We start from the raw sequence: 17510 nt of genomic DNA on the forward strand, positions 1-17510 counted from the left end.
GGGCAGAGAGAGGGAGACACAGGATCGGAAGCAGGCTCCAGGCTCTGAGCTGCCGGCACAGAGCCCGACGCGGGGCTCGAACTCACGAACCTCGAGATCATGACCTGAGCCAAAGGCAGATGCTTAACCGGCTGAGTCACCCAGGCGCCCCAAGAGAGAAAGAATCTTAGGCAGTCTCCACACTTAGCATGGAACCTGATTTGAGGCTCGATCTCACGCGCCTGGGATCATGGCCTGAGCTGAAATCAAGAGTTGGCCACTCAACAGACTGAGTCACCCAGACGCCCCTGTGGATGTTACTTTATTAAAATGGTTTTTTTTAATGTTTATTTATTTTGAGAGAGAGAGAGATACAGAGCTCGAAGGGGAGGAGAGGCAGAGAGAGAGGAAGACAGAATGTGAAGCAGGCTCCAGGCTCCGAGCTGTCAGCACAGAGCCCAACGCAGCCTCGAATCCACGAACTGTGAGATCATGACCTGAGCCCGAGTTGGATGCTTAACCAACTGAGCCACAAAGGCGCCCCTGATCTTGGACTTCTGACCTGTGAAACTGTGAGTGAATAAATCTGGTGTTTTAAGCCACTAAATTTGTGGTGTTTTGTGACAGTGGTGACAGGAAATGAATGCAACCCCTGAGTGATACGTAAGTGACACATCCACAGAGTCAAAACACAAACACTGCATGGCGGCCGGGGCGGGGGGAGGGCTCTGGGATCACGGAGTAAAAAAAAAAAGGGGGCACGTGAGGCAAGGCAGCCACACGGAGTCACACGATGACCACAGGTTTCGACGTTACAAACACTCGCCAGCGCCACACGCACACAGGCCCGGACACCATCGGTCCCGTGACAGTCAGCCGTGATACCACAGGGACACACAAGCCTCGGAAGCCCGCCCGTCTGCAGACCCCCAGGGTCACTACGGAATCCAAAAAGGTCCCCCGGAAGGACGTCACGCCCTGTGTCATGCCCAGAAAACAGTGGCGCGGTGACAGGGCACAACGAACGCACCAGAAATCCCAGAGTCACCGCACCTGTCATCATCGGTCGGAGACGGACGCGGTCACCCATGGAGTCTGCGGGTTTGGCGGCCCCGCGTGCAAGAGGCCCAGCCAAGCCGGGTATGGTACAAAAATAGTTTATTACAAAAGAAATCTAACCAAAATGCCTAATAATTTACATTGTTATCAGTGCCTGGCTACAGCCCATCTGCCCCTCCTCATCCATCTGGGTAGAGGGGGCGAGGGGAGTGGCGATTCCCTGGTTCCACCAGCTCTGGGAGAGGAGAAGGAATTTGGGCGGAACTCAAGACAGGGGCCTGGTGTCAGAGGATAAAAGGTTTGTAAGAGTCCTGGGTCGGGGGCACGGGGCGCGAAGATATCTTTGCTCGGAAGAGGGGGCTTATGGGTAGATGCTTGTGCCTCTGTGCAAATCCTGGTCCTGAAGATGGGGGGGGGGGCAGAGTGAGGTTTTCACAGTTTCCAGGAGGCTTGACCCCAACAGGGGAGGGAGGTCGCTCCACATGAGTCTGAGATCTGCCCCCCCATCCCTCTCAGCTGCCTCCTGGAGCTGAAGAGGGGGGCACCGGCCGGCCAGGGGCTCGGAGGACCCCGGCGAAGGTCAGGAAGGCAGGTGGAGATGAGGGAGGAAGGAAGAAATTGGGGGGAGCCATGGGGAATCCAGGTGGGTCCTTGGGGGGAGACTGGGAGGGCGAGGAGGAGGGTGATGCAGAAAGGAGACCTGGGGGAAGAAGAAGGGTGGGCACAGTGAGAGACCAGCTCTAAAGAGAAGGGGTCCGGACCACCCTGGGTGTCTGGGGAGGGAGAGGGGTCTAGAAGGTTCTGCGAGGGTAGAGACAGGAGCCTGAAAGATTCTTAGAGGGCAGAGACAAGGGCCTGGATGGTTCTGGGGGAGGAGAGGCGAAGGGCTTGGGGTCCTGGATGGTTGTGGGGAGTGGGAGGAGGGGTCGGGGCCTGGAGGTTGGTGGGGGGGAGGGGCTGGGGACCTGGATGGCTAGTGTGGGGAGGGGCTGGGAGCCTGGATGCGGCCTGGATGGTTGGTGGGGGGAGGGGCTGGGGACCTGGATGGCTGGTGGGGGGAGGGGCTGGGGGCCTGGATGGTTGGTGGGGGGAGGGGCTGGGGGCCTGGATGGTTGTGGGTGTAGGGGCCAGGAGCCTGGATGGGGACTGGATGGTTGGTGGGGGGAGGGGCTGGGGGCCTGGATGGTTGGTGGGGGAGGGGCTGGGGACCTGGATGGCTGGTGGGGGTAGGGGCTGGGGACCTGGATGGCTGGTGGGGGTAGGGGCTGGGAGCCTGGATGGGTGGTGGGGGGAGGGGCTGGGGGCCTGGATGGTTGGTGGGGGGAGGGGCTGGGGACCTGGATGGCTGGTGGGGGTAGGGGCTGGGGACCTGGATGGCTGGTGGGGGTAGGGGCTGGGAGCCTGGATGGGTGGTGGGGGTAGGGACTGGGAGCCTGGATGGGTGGTGGGGGGAGGGGCTGGGAGCCTGGATGGTTGTGGGTGTAGGGGTCAGGAGCCTGGATGGCTGGAGAGACTGGGAGGGTGGCGGTGCGGAGCTAGGGTCTCACCATTGGAGCTGAGGAGGCTACTGCTCTCAGGGGAGGTGGTGGCACTGCGGTCCGGCGAGGGCTCTGGCTGTGATGCAGGAGCGGGCCTGGTCGCCTTCCCCCTCAGGATGTCGATGACCTGTAGGAGGACGGGGGTCACCACCAGGCTCCTCCAGCCCACGCTGCTCTCCCTCTCTCCAGTCTCGGCGTGCGCGTTCGGCTCCGTGCCTCAGCGTCCCCTGTCCGAGCTCGCTCCCACGGACCCACAGGCTGTCCCGCTCCCCAGCGCGAACGGCCACAGACACGCGCGCGCACTCCGATGTCCCATCCGCGCGGGCCGGCGCTCGGGCACAGGCCCTCCCAGCGCGGACACTCACCCGGCGGCTGCGCGCCACCATGAGCGGCGTGTCGTTGTGGCAGTTCTTGAGGCCACTGTCGGCGCCGCTGCGGACCAGCGTGCGCACGAGCGGGAGGAGCCCGCGGCCAGACGCGGAGTGCAGCGCCGAGCTGCCCGAGTACATCTGCGCGTTCACGTTGGCGCCGTGCTGCGGGGCGGGAGCCGAGGGTCAGGCCCGCCGCGGCCCAGCGGGACCCGGGCCGGGGCGGCGGGTGGGGCGGGGCCGCAGGAGGGGCAGAGCCGGGATGGGGTCCGAGCGCGGGGCTGGGGACTGAGGCTGGGTTCCCCACCCCCCCCGCCCGGACCGAGGCCAGGACCCGGGCGGGACCAGATCCTGGGTGAGGTGACGGAAGGGTGGAAACCAGAACCCAGGGCGGGTCAGAGCGGGACTGGGAGGACGGGCTGAACCAGCCGGAGCAGGACTCTGCCGCCCGGCCGGAGTAGGGGCGGAGTCCGAGAAACGAAGGGTCCAGAATCCAGGCGGGCCGGAAGGACCGCCCGGGGAAAGGGTCAAAACCGGCAGGCGGGGTGAGCAAGGCCGCCGCTGCACCGGGCCCGGCTCGGGTGGGGGCGGGGGAGGAAAGGGAGAAGGTCCGGGACCAGAGGGCAGCCTGGAGGGGTGAGGTCATTCATAGACAAATGGAGGCCTAGAAGGGCGAGACAGCGCTGGAAGCGGAGCACGAGAGGGAGCCGGACCTGGAAGGCAGGGTGGATGCCAGGGACGGGGGAGGCGGGTGGGGGCGACTGCTGGGCTGGTGCTGGAGGAGAGGGTGGGCGAGCGGCCAAGGGCGAGGGCAGTACCCACCTGCAGCAGGAGCTGCACCATGCTCAGGCTGTTGTTTTCCACTGCGTGGATGAGTGGGGAGCGGCCGCTTTTAATGTCCTGCAGAAGGGAGGGAAGGTCTCGGAGTCGCTCCAAGCTCTGCCCAATCAGCCGGCGGCCAGCATCCCAGCCGCCGGGTCTGGCGTCTCAATCCCCTTAGATACTTCAAGCCCCACCCCCACCCCCCGCTCGCGCGGCGTCCCACGCAAGCCCCGCCCCCTCGGGGGTCCCGCCCCGGCTCCTCTTGGCCCCGCCTCCGGCCCGCGCCTGCTCACCACCGCATCGATGTCTGCGCCTCGCTCCAGCAAGAGCAGCACGGCTTCGGGGCACTCCATGTTCACGGCCACGTGTAAGGCGGTGAGCCCTGAGGTACAGGAAGACTCAGTGTAAACCTGGGTTTGCGGGCCTTTGGACTTCAGGTCTTGCCAGACAGTCCCACTCGGCGCCGGGGTAGGTGCTCACCGTCGTAATTGCGGGCCTCTAGGTCCACGGTGCCCGGGGCTGCGCTGTCCAGCAGGGCCCGGAGGCAGGTCGGGCTGCGGTGCTCACACGCCAGGTGGGCTGCTGTCTGGCCATGACGGTCCAGTGCCATGGGGCTGGCACCGGCCATCACGAGGAGCCGGACCACAGATGGCAGTGTGGTGATCACAGCCAGGTGTAGCGGTGTCTGGGGGAACAGAGACTGTGAGGGACCTGTGCCCTGCCCTGCGCCCCAGTCCTGTCTCTCAGAATTTCCGAGTCCTGATCCCCAGCTCCAGTCTCACTCAGGAACCAGAAATCTGGAGTACATCCTCCCTCAGATTCAAGAGCCACGGCCCCCAGCTCCTCCCGTCCCAGGATTCAGGAGTCCGGACCCTCGGCCCGCTCTTCCATCAGATCCAGGCCCCCGGGCTCACCTGTCGTAGGTTGTTGTAGATATCCAGCTCCCGGCCCCCATGCTGGAAGAGGTTGACAAGCCGATGCACAGCAGGCAGATTGCCCTGCACCACGGCAATGTGGAGTGGCCTGGGGGCGGGGGAGGGGGTCACAAGCGTTAGGGGCTGGTTACCTCTCGCCCCCATAAAATTAGTGGTGCGCACTCCAACATGTGCCGGGGACTTTGGAGGAACATCCAGAATCCAAGCACTTCTGACCCTCACTCCCTCCATCCTGGTTCAGCCACCATCGCCTCCCTCCTGCACGGTTCCCTCCTCACTGGCCTCCCTGCTTCAACCCCGGCTCTACCGTCTGTCCCCCCCACGGCAGCCCGAGAGCCCTTTTTGCAACTTAAATCACATCAAGCCCCTTCTCTGCTCAGGACCCTCAGATTAAAGGCCAAACAGGCCTTGTGGGGGCTTGTCTCCCCTTCTTCTGCCCTTTTGGCTTCTCCTCCGTCTGCTCTCTTCACTCTGCTTGACTTTCTTGCTGTTCCTTGAACAAGACAAGCACGCTTGCCTCCCAGGGCCCTGACACTGGCTGTTCCCTGGAACAGTGGTCCCCCAGATACCTGCAAGACTTGGGCCTCTGCTAAAATGGTAGGGCTACGACTCCCTCCCCTTCCCCCTGCCCCTGCTTACTTTTCCTCCACACCATCATCTGACATTGTACAGTTTACTTGTTTCCTGTCTGAATCTCCCCCGCTAGAATGTCAACTCCACCAGGGCAGGGCGTTCTGTCTGCTTTGGTCACGGCCCAGCGCCCAGGACAGCTGCCCGGTGCTGAGCCCCGCACACATGTACCCAATAAATGAACCCATCGCAGTGATCCCTGGCCAGCCTGGAAGCTGGGGAGCCTGTTCCCACCTCTCTCCGGCCCCGGCTTGCTCATGTGTGAAATGCGCGGGGATGAGGCAGGTGCCATCCAGTTCCCTCCACCAGTGGTGACTTGCACGCCACATGCAGAGCATTTATTTGGAGGAGTGTTTGTCCAAAGGGGAGGTGGGATGTAGGGGGTTGGAGTCATTGTTCTGGACGCTGGGCCGCACGCATAACCCAGATCCCCCCTTCCAGACTGAAGGACTCATTCCCTTAGCTTATGGGAAGGTCGTGAGCTATCAGCTGTCTCTGGGAATTACCCTCTGCTGAAAAGAAGTGCTTGCCCGGGTCATGAGTGGGGGCAGCCACCATCCACTGGCATCCCGTGACTGGGCGCTGCTGGCACAGAGGGCCTAGCCTCTGGCGCCATGTCTAAAGGCCATTCCAGCTGCAGCATTCCCTGTGAGACAGCTCAGCCCCCCTGAGGCGACACAGCAGCCCAACTTCTGTGCAGTCCTGCTTCCTTCATCCCCACAGGCATTGATTTGGAGAGTATGTCCCAGTAAACTCCATGTGCCTTCCCACAGCCCCCAACCTGGAAGAGTCATTTAGAGTTGAGGGCAATCTGGGATGATGGTGTGTGTGTGTGTGTGTGTGTGTGTGTGTGTGTGTGTGTGTGTAGGGGGGACCATTAGCACTAAGGGTACAAGGTTAACTGTATATACACAGGCCACACAGCCTTCTTAAAGTCCATTTACTAGAGCAACGAGTTTCTCACCCATCACTGCCTCTTACTAACCCAAGCTGCGGGTGAGCATTGGCTCCCCCATGGAAATGTGTTTCCAGAATCCATACTTTATTGGTTTTTTTTTTTAATTAAAAAAATTTTTTTAATGTTTATTTTTGACCGAGAGCGTGCCCAAGTGGGGGAGGGGCAGAGGGAGACTACGAAGCAGGCTCCAGGCTCCAAGCTGTAAGCACCAAAGCCTGACGTGGGGGCTTGAACCCACCAACCCCGGGGAATCATGACCTGAGCCGAAGTCTGACGCTTAGCCCACTGAGCCACCCAGGCGCCCCTAATTTTTAAGTTTTTAAAATCAGAACCCGACGCGGGGCTTGAACTCACGACCCTGAGATCAAGACCTGAGATGAGATCAAGAGCTGGATGCTAAACCGTGGAACCAGGGATGGCGGCTTTGGGGGCTGAGCAGGCCAGGGGCAACCCTCCCTCACTCCAGGTGCTAGAGCAAAGTCACGTGGCCCTCCCGTTTTCTCCCCCATAAAGTATAGCCCACAATAGCGCCCACGTCCCAAGAGCAGCTCTGCAGGTGAAACGCTGAACCTGGATCCTGAACCTGGTGAAACGCCGAATTTAAAAGGAAAATGTTGGGGGAGGGGCCGGGCCTGGGCCGGGGTGAGGGTGGAGGGGCGGAGAAGGGCTCCCTTGGCTCCCTTCATCTCCCAGGAAGCCCGGCCTGCGTCCCCCTCGGGGCGGGCAGGGTTAAGTGAGGGCAGAGGGAGCGAATGATTTCAGAGAAACCGTCCAGGCCCGAGTTCCCATAAACGCGCGGGCTGCAGGGGGTGGGGCGGGGCTGGAGGAAGTGGGGACGGGAGGGGCGGCCCAGCCCTCGGACTTCCAGTAACAGGTCTGCTGGGCGGGGCTCCGCTTCCTGCTCCCGGGGGAGGGAAGCCTCCCGCCGGGGATCTACCCCGGCCACCCCCCCTCCCCCCGCACCCCCCCCTTCCATCCTCGCCTGGGGGGTGGGGCAGGAGGGAGGCCAACCAAAGAGACCAAGCTTCCCTGGAGGGAAGGACCCCAAGTCTTGCAGCCTAGGGGCGCGTCTCGAACTCCACCCTTCAGGGCTCAGACTCCAGCTGCCTCCCTGTCCCCCATATCCCGGCATCCACCCCTCAGCTCTCTTAGGACCCGGTAGGTAATACGGTGCCCTAACTCTTTGCGGATACCAGCTTCCCCAGTGCCTGGGAGTGATCGATCCCCAAGTTGCCCTCTACCCTGTTGCTTAACCCCTCAGAGGAATAGAGTACTCCGACCTCCCCTCTCTCTTGGAGACCCAGAGTTCTAGCTCCCCGGCGCCTGACCTCTTGAGGGTCCAGATGCCCTGAGATCGTTGCTCTCTTGAGTCCCTAGAGGTCCAGCCTCCCAACCAAGCTTTGCTGCTCTGGGGAACCAGACTTAGCGTGTCCCCCTCCCCCGCTCCCAGGCTAGCCAGCTGTCCATTCCGGTAATGTCTTGGCCCCAGCGGAAGGGGTTAAGGTTAGCTTGAACGCCAGGAGGGGGAGGCTGCGAGTGAGTGACGGGTGCTGACGTGGGGGAGGCAGAGCAGCTGGGCTGCGGTCAAGTTCTGCGGGAAGGGATTTCCCCCAGCAGGCAGCTGAGGAAGAAGTGTTTGCTTTGGAGGGGAGGGGGGGGAGGAGAGCGGGGGAGGGCGGGAGGGGTGCGGGCCTTGAGACTGGGGTGCCAGGTCTTCTGTGTTCACAGGCTGCAAACAAATCACCCCCGGGGGCAGATACAAATTAAACCTATTTCACAGATGACCCCAGAGGTACCCAGAGTGGGAGGGAACTAGTTTTGTTCAGCCTTTTAGGGATCAGGCACTTTCTCCTGCTTGGACTCACAGAGTGGCCCACAACCAGCTGGGAAGCTCTGTTAGAACATCCACTCCCAGGTGCTGAGGACCTACTGTGTGCCTGGCCTTGTTCTATGCTCTAGATGTAGGTACACCATTACGCCGAGTCTTAATCTGGATGGGTACTACAGGAGCCCTCCATTTTCCAGGAGGGGAAACTGAGGCTCGGGGATGTGCAGTCGCCTCCCTGGCCAGCGCTGGCGGCCCCCCTTTTTCTGCAGAAGTAAGCCTGTCCATTCCGTCCCTACCTCTCGTTTCCAGTCCCCAAACCAATGCCCAGATAAGCGCTTTATAAAAGTCATCTCACGCCTGCCTCGCAGACTCTCGCACACTTAGAGTTCTTGTTTTTATAGGGGGAAACTCAGGCAGAGGGTGGGGGGGTAGAAAGTGGCCAGCGGAAGTTCCAACCTAGGTAGGTAAATAAGAATCGTGATGTTCAGGTGTGTGGTGAGCACAGAGCTAAACCATCCAGCGCAGGGGTTCTCAGCAGCCTCAAGGGCAAGTTCTCCAAGCTGGAGGCAATCAACTATCGGATTTGTGAAATCAGTTTAAGGGATCGGCAAATTAATTGAATGGCCTACGACCGTGAGATCAGGAAACACACTAGAATAGAAAATACAAAGTAGATCCCATCTAGCAAGGGTGACTTGTTTTGTTCTGCGCAATTTTTATTTCAAGCTTGTCTGTGTGTACATGTGCTGGGCTGAACATAAGGTAATAATATGAATTAATACTTACTGAGCATTTCTAACCAACCAGGCTCCGTGCTAAGAGCTTAACGTGCATAATTCATACGACAAGTCAATCAATGAAATGTCTTTCTCGCGGTTGGATTTTTTTTAAAAAGAATTTTTGGGTGTATTTTATTTATTTAGGGACGCCTGGGTGGCTCAGTCTGTTAAGTGTCTGACTCTTGATTTTGGCTCTGGTCATGATCTCACGGTTAAGTGGGATAGAACCCCGAGTCCGGCTGCATGTGACAGCAAGCACCATGCTTGGGATTCTCTCTCTCCCTCTTTCTCTCTTTGCCCCTTCCCCGCTCATGCTTGCGTGCTCACACTCTCTCTCTCTCAAAATAAAGGATTAAAATTTAAAAAAAAACCCAATTATTTTATTTATTTAAAGTAATCTCAAACGTGGGGCTTGAACTCACAACCCCGAGATCAAGAGTTGCACGCTCTACCAGACGCCCCTCTCGTGTTTGCATTTTGATAACTATGTTGATGCCCCCTGCTTCAAAAACAGTCCTAGGTTGTAAGTGCTGTCAGACTGCCCATTTTTCAGAAGAGGAGACTGAGGCACGGCGGGGGCAGGGGGGGGGCAGGGGGGAAAGCCTTGCTCAAAGTCACAGCCAGCAGTGGAGACAGGATTCTAACTCAGGTAGAGGTAATTCAGAAGCCCATGTGTTGTGGTGGGTGAGGTGGGGGGTAGGGCTGACTCCCCCCATTAATGGGGGGCTTTACTCACGTGTCTCCGTCCTCATCTGCACGGGTGGCCACGGCGATGTCAGCCGATAGGGGATGTTCCATGGAGCACACCATGGGGTACAGGGGTGTAGGCACGTTCAGGAGAGGAAAGAGGGAGCCCATGGTCGGGGTCGGGTACAGGGGCAGTAGAGGTCCTGGACAGAGGAAAGGACATGGGTGGTGAGGCCAAGTCAGCAGACCCTCAACCCACCCCCACCTCCAGGCCTTCACCCCTCCTGTGTCACCTGTCCTTTTTTCCAGGTCCCTTTTGCAACTGATACGGGGGCTGAGAGGCCCAAGACAACCTGGCCTTGTACATCCATCTTCTGGGCTCTGGCAACTTCCTCCGCCTTCACCATTCCCCCTGAGCCCTGGTCACGGTCATTGTCACTTACCTCTTCGTGCTTCTGACCTCCATCTCTTACTAGGCAGAGTCCCTTAAGGACGGGACTGAACCCCATCATCACCCAGCAGGGGACCCCAGGGCCTGTTTGCTGGGTGAATTTGTGGCTGAGGGAGGTAAGAATGGGTGTAGGGTGTGGGGTGACTGTGTAGAGAGTTGGGGAGAAAGGGGGTCAGAAGGAGAGAGGAATGGCGTCAGAAGCCAAATATAGCAGCAAAGACATATCCACCCACCACACAGATGGGGAAAACTGAGGCCTGGGTTCTCATCCAGGGAATGGGGAAAGGGGAGGAGGCAGTGGCAGGCCTCCTGATGCACAAGCTGAGGCTCTCTAAGTGCTGTACTCCGATGGGGTGGAAGGTGCAGGAACGGGGCCAAAATCTGGGGGCCCTAGGCATGGGCTCTCTGCAGCTTTTGGGGTCACTCGGGGATGGTAAGGTGGTAGCAGATGCCCCTTCCTTGAGATCAGGGATGGAGAGAATGATGTTTGGCCTTCTTTATCATCTCCTGATCCTTGGGGGCCCCCATCCCTGTGCCCCCAAGTCCTCGTATCTCCGGTACCAGCTCTTGGTGCCCTGCAGCCTTTGGCCTGGACACCCCTGAATTCTTCATCCTGGCCCTAAGTCCTCCAGTCCCAGAACTCCCCGGTCCTGGGCCGCATTCCTAGAACCCTAGAACCCTCAGTCCCCAGGCCTTGACTTTGTGACCCCCTGACCCTGTGACTTCAGATGAGCCCCTGATCCGTCCTGTGTGACTGGATCTAACTGGGTGCCCAGAGCCCCGGACCTCTGTCCCGCTGGCTCCCCAGGACCCCCTTCCCTTCCATCCAGATATTGACTCGGATGCTTCAGACTCCCACTCTGTTCTCCTGACTCCCACTATTGTCTGGTATCTCCTGGGTTCCTGAGGTTCTGATGTCCTGACATCCCCAGTATCTGTCTTCTTAGAACCCCAGTCGCTGTTTCCCTGACTGCCTTTCACACCACGGATCTGGATGCCAGGAACCCCAGTTTCTTGGGCCCAAGTGCTGATTCTGCAAACCCTAGATATCTGGGTTCTAACGAGCTTGTAACTCTGTTCTTGGGACTGTAGGCTCTGTCCGCTTGATTCCCTGAGACCCCCTATCTATGCTGCTGGGCACTGTCCCCTGGGTCCCCATATCTATGGCTTTCGGATGCTGAGCTCTGTCCCCCAGAGCCCCCTGAACAGCCGGTGTTCTGGGACCCCCATATCTGTGTCCCAAGGCACTGCTCCCTGATGCTTCCACAGTGGTGTCCCTGGGACTTCAGGCTCTGCCCCCTCTCAGTTCCCCAGAAACCCCATATCGGTGTCCTTGGGACCTTGGATTCTGTCCCCCCCCCCCCCCCCCCCCCCCCCCCCCCCCCGTTTCTCAGCTCCCTGGGACCCCCTGTATGTGCGGCCTGAACTCAGTTCCCTGGCTCTGGTGACCGTCTGCCCCGTCAGACCCCCATCTGGCCAGGACCCGTGGGAGCCACTCACCCTGGTAGTAAAGCGCCTCTGGCCGGGCCAGCCCGTGGGGGGCCGCGGGGACCGCCGGGGAGTCGGAGCCGCCGCCTAGGGGATCCGGGGTGACAACGGGGCCCGCGGCGCCGCGGGGGGCGGCGGGTTCCGGGGAGGGCGCGCGCAGCGGGCGCTTGCGGAGCGGGAGCGCGGCGCCGGGGGGCCCGGCGGCCTTGGGCCGGGTGCGCAGGTCCACGGGCCCCTCGTCCATGGCCCCCGCGGGGCATCGGGGCATGGGGCCGCCGGGGACGGCGGCCGAGCGGGCGGCCGGAGCGCGGCTCGGCTCGGCTGCACGGGAGGGTGGCTGCGCCGGGCGCCGGGACTTCCCCTGCCGCCGGCTGAACTGAAGGGACTTTTGTCGGCCGGGGCGGTGCCGGTCGCCCGCCTCCCCGCCCCCGGCCCCCCCCCCCCGCCCCCGGGGCCACCCGTCCGCCCCAGGGGTTTCCTGGACCCGCCGCCGCTCCCGCCGCCCCGCGGTGCAGCCCGCCGAGCGTCCCGCCCGCGCCGCCGCGCCCCGCGCCCGCCCCTCTGCCGACCCCGCGGCGCCCCCGGCGGCTGGGCCTCGGTGGGGGGCGGGGAGGGGGGAGGGGGCGGGGTCAGGGCCTGGGGGTCCCCACCCCTACGGCTGCCTGCCTCTCTCAGTCGCTGTCTCAGTGCTTTGGTGTCTCTGGCTAATTGTCTCTATCTCTGCGTCTCTGAGTCTCTAACTCTGTCTCGTCTGACTCTCCGATCTGGAGAGTCTTTCTGGGCCTGGGTGTCTCTCTCTCTCTCCCCCGTCCCTCTATCTCGACCTTTGCGTCTTTCTCTGTTCTCACTGCCTCTGTCTCTATTTATTGTCTCTGTGTCTCTCACCATCTCTGTCTCTCGAGTGCTGTCTGCGCTCGGCCTCTTCCCTAGGGAGGCATTCCAAGCGGCCCTGGGCTCCCTAGGGCGCGGGTTCGAGTCCCGACTCCCACTTCCTCGCCCGGTGACCTTGACCAGGCACTTCCTTTCTGTGAGCCGTTTCCTCCTTTGCGGGAGCAGAAAGACGCACCCAGGTCAGGGGCTGCCCTCGGCGGGCGCCCGGGCGCTGTCCCTCTGCCAGCCCTGTCCCCATCCCTGCCTCCTCCATGTGTCCCAGCCGAGGGTCTGAACTTCGCTGGGGGTGGGGGGCGGTGGGGAAGGGCACAGGGAAACAGCGAGTGTCTCTCTCTCCGCGGGATCCCTGCACACTCAGCTCGAGCTTCTGGGCCAAGAGTTGGTGAGAGACCAAGGAAGAGAGACACAGAGAGATAGCAAGAGACGCGGAGACACAAGACCAGAGTCGGGGCGGCCACGGCCTGGGCCCGGGGGCGGCGGGGTGCTAGTCCGGCCACCCCTTCTCCCCCACCTCCCCCTCCCGCCCGGGCGGGGTTGGTGGGTGGGGAACAGGCCGGGCGGGTTGGGGGGCATGACTCAGAGGCGGGCTGGAGCTAGTGGGCGGGGAGGGGCAGAGGCGGGCCTTTTCCGGGTCCCCGCCCCTGCCTCCCTTCTCTCCGCCCCGGGGAGGGGCCCCAGCGGCGCGGGGCTTTCCCGGATTTCCCTTGAGGCGGGGCTGTCGCTGGGGTTGAGTCCGGGTCACTGAGTTACCGGAGGCCAAGGGGGAGGCTTTGGGGATCGGGGGCGGGGGGCAGAGGGATGGCGGCTGCACCCCGGATCCGTCCGGGAGGCACGCAGGTCCCCCTGGCTCTCCCGTGTCTCGCCCTGTCTCTGCAACTCTGTCCCTGCATCCCTGGCCCTCGGCTCCCTGTCTCCGGCCCCACCCCCTGTCTCTTTTTGTCTCCCGATCTCTGTCTGTGTCTCTGTCTCCCTGGCGGCGTCTCTCTGCGACCCTGAAAGTGGGTGTGGGGCCCCGTCCCCAGGAAGGGACTTTGCCCACGACTCTGGCCCCACCCCGGTGGATCGTTAACCAGGGATGTGAGGAGCAGCTGTGGAGAGAGAGAAGCCTCACCCCTTCCCCCTTCTCTCCTTTCTGCCTCTCTCTGGGTGGCCCCCAAGCCCCCTTAGCCCCTGTAATGGGGGAACATTTGGGGGCAAGGCCTGGGTCCAGTCCCACCTCCACCATTTGCTCCCTGTGGGACCTCAGGCGAATCCTCTTGTCTTGAGACTCAGTTTGGTCTTCTGCCAAATGGGACTGATGTCAACCCCCTGCCTCCCCGTGTCGGGGGAGCTTCGCCCAGGGCAGGAAACGAAGGAATTAGGCTGGAGAGTCTGGGTGCTGCCGTTCCCATCCAGACAGCCCTCCCTCACCTGGGGAGGAGCACAGCCCTGCTGTACAAAAGGGGAAGTTGAGCCTCCGAGGGGGCGGGTTTTGTCAAGGTGGTGACCCTAGGAGGTTGAAATGGAAGGACACCCAAGTTCCTCCTCCTCCCAGCCTCCCTAGGGCAGATAGAGCGATGGCTTTGGGCCCAGACGGGCCTGGGGGGGGGGGGGCGGTGATGGTGAGGGGGGTTATGCATTTGGCCCAGAAGGGGGTTTGGAGGGGCTGAGAGAGAAAGAGTGCTGGGGGGTCTGAGTCTGAGGATGGATGACGGGTAAAAGTCTGAGGGAGGAGGACCTAAAGGAGGAAGACAGGTCTGAGAGAAGTAAATGGTCTAAGAGAGGGGGAGAAGGGAGAGAGAATCGGTCTGAGGGAGGAGGTGAGGGTCTGAGGGAGAGGATGAATGTCTGAGGGAGGAGGTGAGGCTCTGAGGGAGGGGAAGAAGGTCTGAAGGAGGAGGCACTGTCTGAGGAAGTCTGAGAAGGACCGAGTGAGGAAAGCAGCTCGGAGGGAGGAGGAGAGAGCTGGCTGGCGCGGGGAGGGGGGTGGGGGGTGGGTTGTGATGGAGGAAGAGGTTGGAGGGTGGGGACATGAGGGTCTGAGGACGGAGAGCATGGTCTGAGGGAGGAGGAGCAGTTCGAGGAGGGCCTCCTTGGGACAGGGGGAAGAGAGGAGTGCTTGGGACCAAGCAGCGGCTGAGGGAAGGGAAGAGAAGGGAGGCCTGGAGTCAGCCCCGCCCTGCAGCTGTCTAATTTCCCAGAATCTTCTACTGCTCAGGAAAGTCCCAGCTCCCACAGCCGCCTCCCTCCAGTGTCGGGAATGGAGGATGCGGAACCAGGACGGCTGCCCCCTCCTTTCCCCCCCTGGCTCCCAGCACCCCAGGCTGGGAGGACTAGGGTCTCCCCTCTCCGCGCTTGAGCTCCGGAGGTCCCCTGCCGGCAGGGGGCAGCCCCTGGATGAGTCCCAGAAAGTTCCCAGAGAGAGCCCGGAAGTCCTGCAGGGTGTCTAACCACTTTCCCTCACGCAGGCTGCCTTTTGTATCTGTGCAAATCTTTTCTTCCCTCCCACTGCTCCCTCCCTTCTACCCCTCCCCCCAGGGAAGGAAGGGCTGAGCCCGTCCAAGGTCCCGAGAAGGAAACAAAGGCCTAGCTGGAAGGCTGTGGGCCTTGGGGCACTTTCTTGCTCGTGGGGGCCTTCCAAGAGGGGAGGATAGTGCTTGTGAGATACTAGATTCCCATTGGCTTAATTCCTGGGCCTTTTTCTGTCCCCAGTTTTGCTCCCAACTGAGGCCCGAGCTTCTGTTTTCGTCAGCTGTGTGGCTTCCAGGCCATTACTGAACTTCGTGGAGCCTCAACTTCCCCACCTATCAGACAGACTAAATCGAGGCCCTATTGCTTCCGTCCTCTAGGGCCCGATGGATAGGAAGTGCTAAAGGCAGTGTGGCTGCAATTATTACGATCCCTATTATAACCACAGGAACAACGGTGATAATTATTCCTATCCAGGAACCTAACGTTTCAACAGCTGGGCCCATTTCATTGAGGAAATTGGGACCCAACATGCTGGGCCTGGAAGACATGGGTTCGAGGCCCGGTTCTGCCATGTGTCAGCTGTGCGTGACTTTGGATAGGTGGCTTTCCCTCTCTGTGCCTTTGTTGGTGACTTTACTGTCGGGGATCATAACAGCTCCTGCCTCACAGGGTTGCAGAGCAGATTGAGACCACGTGTACAGAATGAATAACTGAATGAATGAATGAACGGTGTCCCTTCTTGCCTCCATATTGCCTGCCTTAACTCATCGGGCCAGGCCTTCCCTGTAACCCTCTCCGCCCAGAGATAAAGCAAGATGGGCCCACTCGCTGTGGGCTGAACTCCCATGAAGAATTGGCCCATGTAATCCTCTTGACATCTCGTGAGGAAATCCAGCTGAAACTCCCATCTTACAGAGACACAACAGAGGAGCAGAGTCCCTGCTCAGGGTCATCAAGATTTTATGCCAGGTCTCGGTGTCCCCCGCACCCCGGCTGCTGGGGCAATCGGTCCCCGAGACCACAGGCCTTCCCCCTCCTGTCTAACTCCAGACCCCTATCCCCTAAGAAGGGAATGGCTCAGGAGGGGAAAACTCAGGCACAAAGAGGCAAAGTCACGGCCAGAGATTAGCAGGGCTACAGTCTGTCTGCAGGCTCCAGGCACAGGGAGGGTCGAGCTGAGGGAGGGAAGGTCGCGTCGCAGCAGGAAGGTATAGATTTAGATTGAAGAGAGGGTTCCGGGAAAGTGAGCAGATTGCATAGACAGAGGAGAACAGACCTGAGCCTGGAGCTGGGGGGCCCTGCCCAAGGTCACACAGCTTTGGGCTGCGATTCCACCCTGGGTTTGCAGACTGCCCTGCTCCCAGAGGCTGCCCTTCCCCCCACCCCCCAGGAGTGAATACAGGCCAGCTTCCTGCAGCATGGCCTGTACCTCCTGGTTCCTCCCCACCCTGGGGCCTTGGCAGCTTCTGGAACCCCTGGCACCAAGCAGGATCGGCCCTTCTGGGGCCTTGGCCAAGACTTGATCTTCCCCTTTCTCCCTCTTGCTGGGTCTGCACGCACGACGCTGAGTCAGAGGATTGCAACATCCTCTCCTCGGGCTTTGAGACCAGACATCCTCTGCCCCGTGCACTGCCTCTATCGGGCCAAGGTGATGCATGCGGTGGGAGACATCTATGGATATTGGCATCTGCCCTGGGTGGGGTTGGGCAACCTCAGAGGGATCCCGGTGAGGCAATGGTAGACAGACGGTAGGCGGCGTAATGCTGGGCCTCAATGTCCTCATCCATAAATGGGGCTCCCTGTCCAATTGGCTTCGAATCCCAGCTCTGCCTCTTACCAGCTGCGTGACCTTGGGCAAGTGACTTATCCCCTCTGAGCCTCAGTTTCCTCATCTATAAAATGGGGACGAAACCCAGCGAACGCCTCATGGGGTGGTTGTGAGGGCCAAAGGAGTTAGCAATGCGTCGACCCAAGCTGGCGAGGAGTCAGTTCTCGGGAAATGGAAGGTAGTATTTTTCAACGATTGCTCTTATTCATACAGATATGGGAGTGGCAGAGGCTGCTTGGATCTCTCAAGAAAAGACATGCGGCGTGGCTGCCCCGCGTGCAGATGGCTGGCTGAGAGCCTCCCACAGTTGGTTCCTTCAAGTTCTCACTCAGCTTGCCAGTCGGGGACACCAGCTCCTGGCAGCGCCTGGCCATTGACTGAGCCAGGCAAGGTAGGGGATTCTGGCCATTTCTGCTACTCGGGGCTTCCTCTGTGTGCAATCTTTGCTGCAGGGGCTCCCCCTTGGGCTGACATGGTGGCCTGATCGTTCCTCCCCCCCCCCCCCCCTCCCAATCCCGCTTCCCCCTTCCCTTTCTCACGGACCGCTCTCGGTAACTTTTTGCCCTCCTGACTCTAGGCACCTCCTTTCTGGAAGACCGGATCCGTGCCGATGGACTTTGGAGTCAGGCAACCGGAGCACGAGTGTTGTCTCTGCCTGGGTGGCTTCGGAGCGGCATCTGATCTCTCCGAGCCTCAGTTTCCCCCTCTGAGTCATGGGAACGGTAACGTGACGGCTGAGAGGCTCCAGTGAGTCAGCAACGAAGCCCTCAGCACACTTACCTGGCACCCATACGTCACACTCATCCATCGGGAGGGAG

At 60.7% G+C, this 17510-nt stretch overlaps 1 protein-coding gene across 2 annotated transcripts; it reads right to left on the reverse strand.

The window, feature by feature from the left end:
- Nucleotides 1–1120: 1120 nt before the first annotated feature.
- On the reverse strand, nt 1121–11937 carry BCL3 (BCL3 transcription coactivator). 2 transcript variants are annotated; one of them, XM_043598651.1, is made up of 9 exons: nt 11535–11937; nt 9633–9786; nt 4681–4789; nt 4247–4451; nt 4060–4148; nt 3767–3844; nt 2942–3109; nt 2586–2703; nt 1121–1738 (listed from the first exon to the last, which is right to left on the reverse strand). In XM_043598651.1, exons 1-9 carry the CDS (start codon nt 11788–11790, stop codon nt 1551–1553), a joined length of 1365 nt encoding a protein of 454 aa, XP_043454586.1. In that variant the 5' UTR covers nt 11791–11937; the 3' UTR covers nt 1121–1550. The 2 variants fall into 2 exon arrangements, with proteins under 2 accessions (XP_043454586.1, XP_043454587.1); XM_043598652.1 differs by lacking the exon at nt 11535–11937 and adding an exon at nt 9890–10801.
- Between the last annotated feature and the right edge of the window lie 5573 nt (nt 11938–17510).

The sequence above is a fragment of the Prionailurus bengalensis genome, chromosome E2 (genome assembly GCF_016509475.1).
Source record: "Prionailurus bengalensis isolate Pbe53 chromosome E2, Fcat_Pben_1.1_paternal_pri, whole genome shotgun sequence".
NCBI lineage: Eukaryota > Metazoa > Chordata > Mammalia > Carnivora > Felidae > Prionailurus > Prionailurus bengalensis.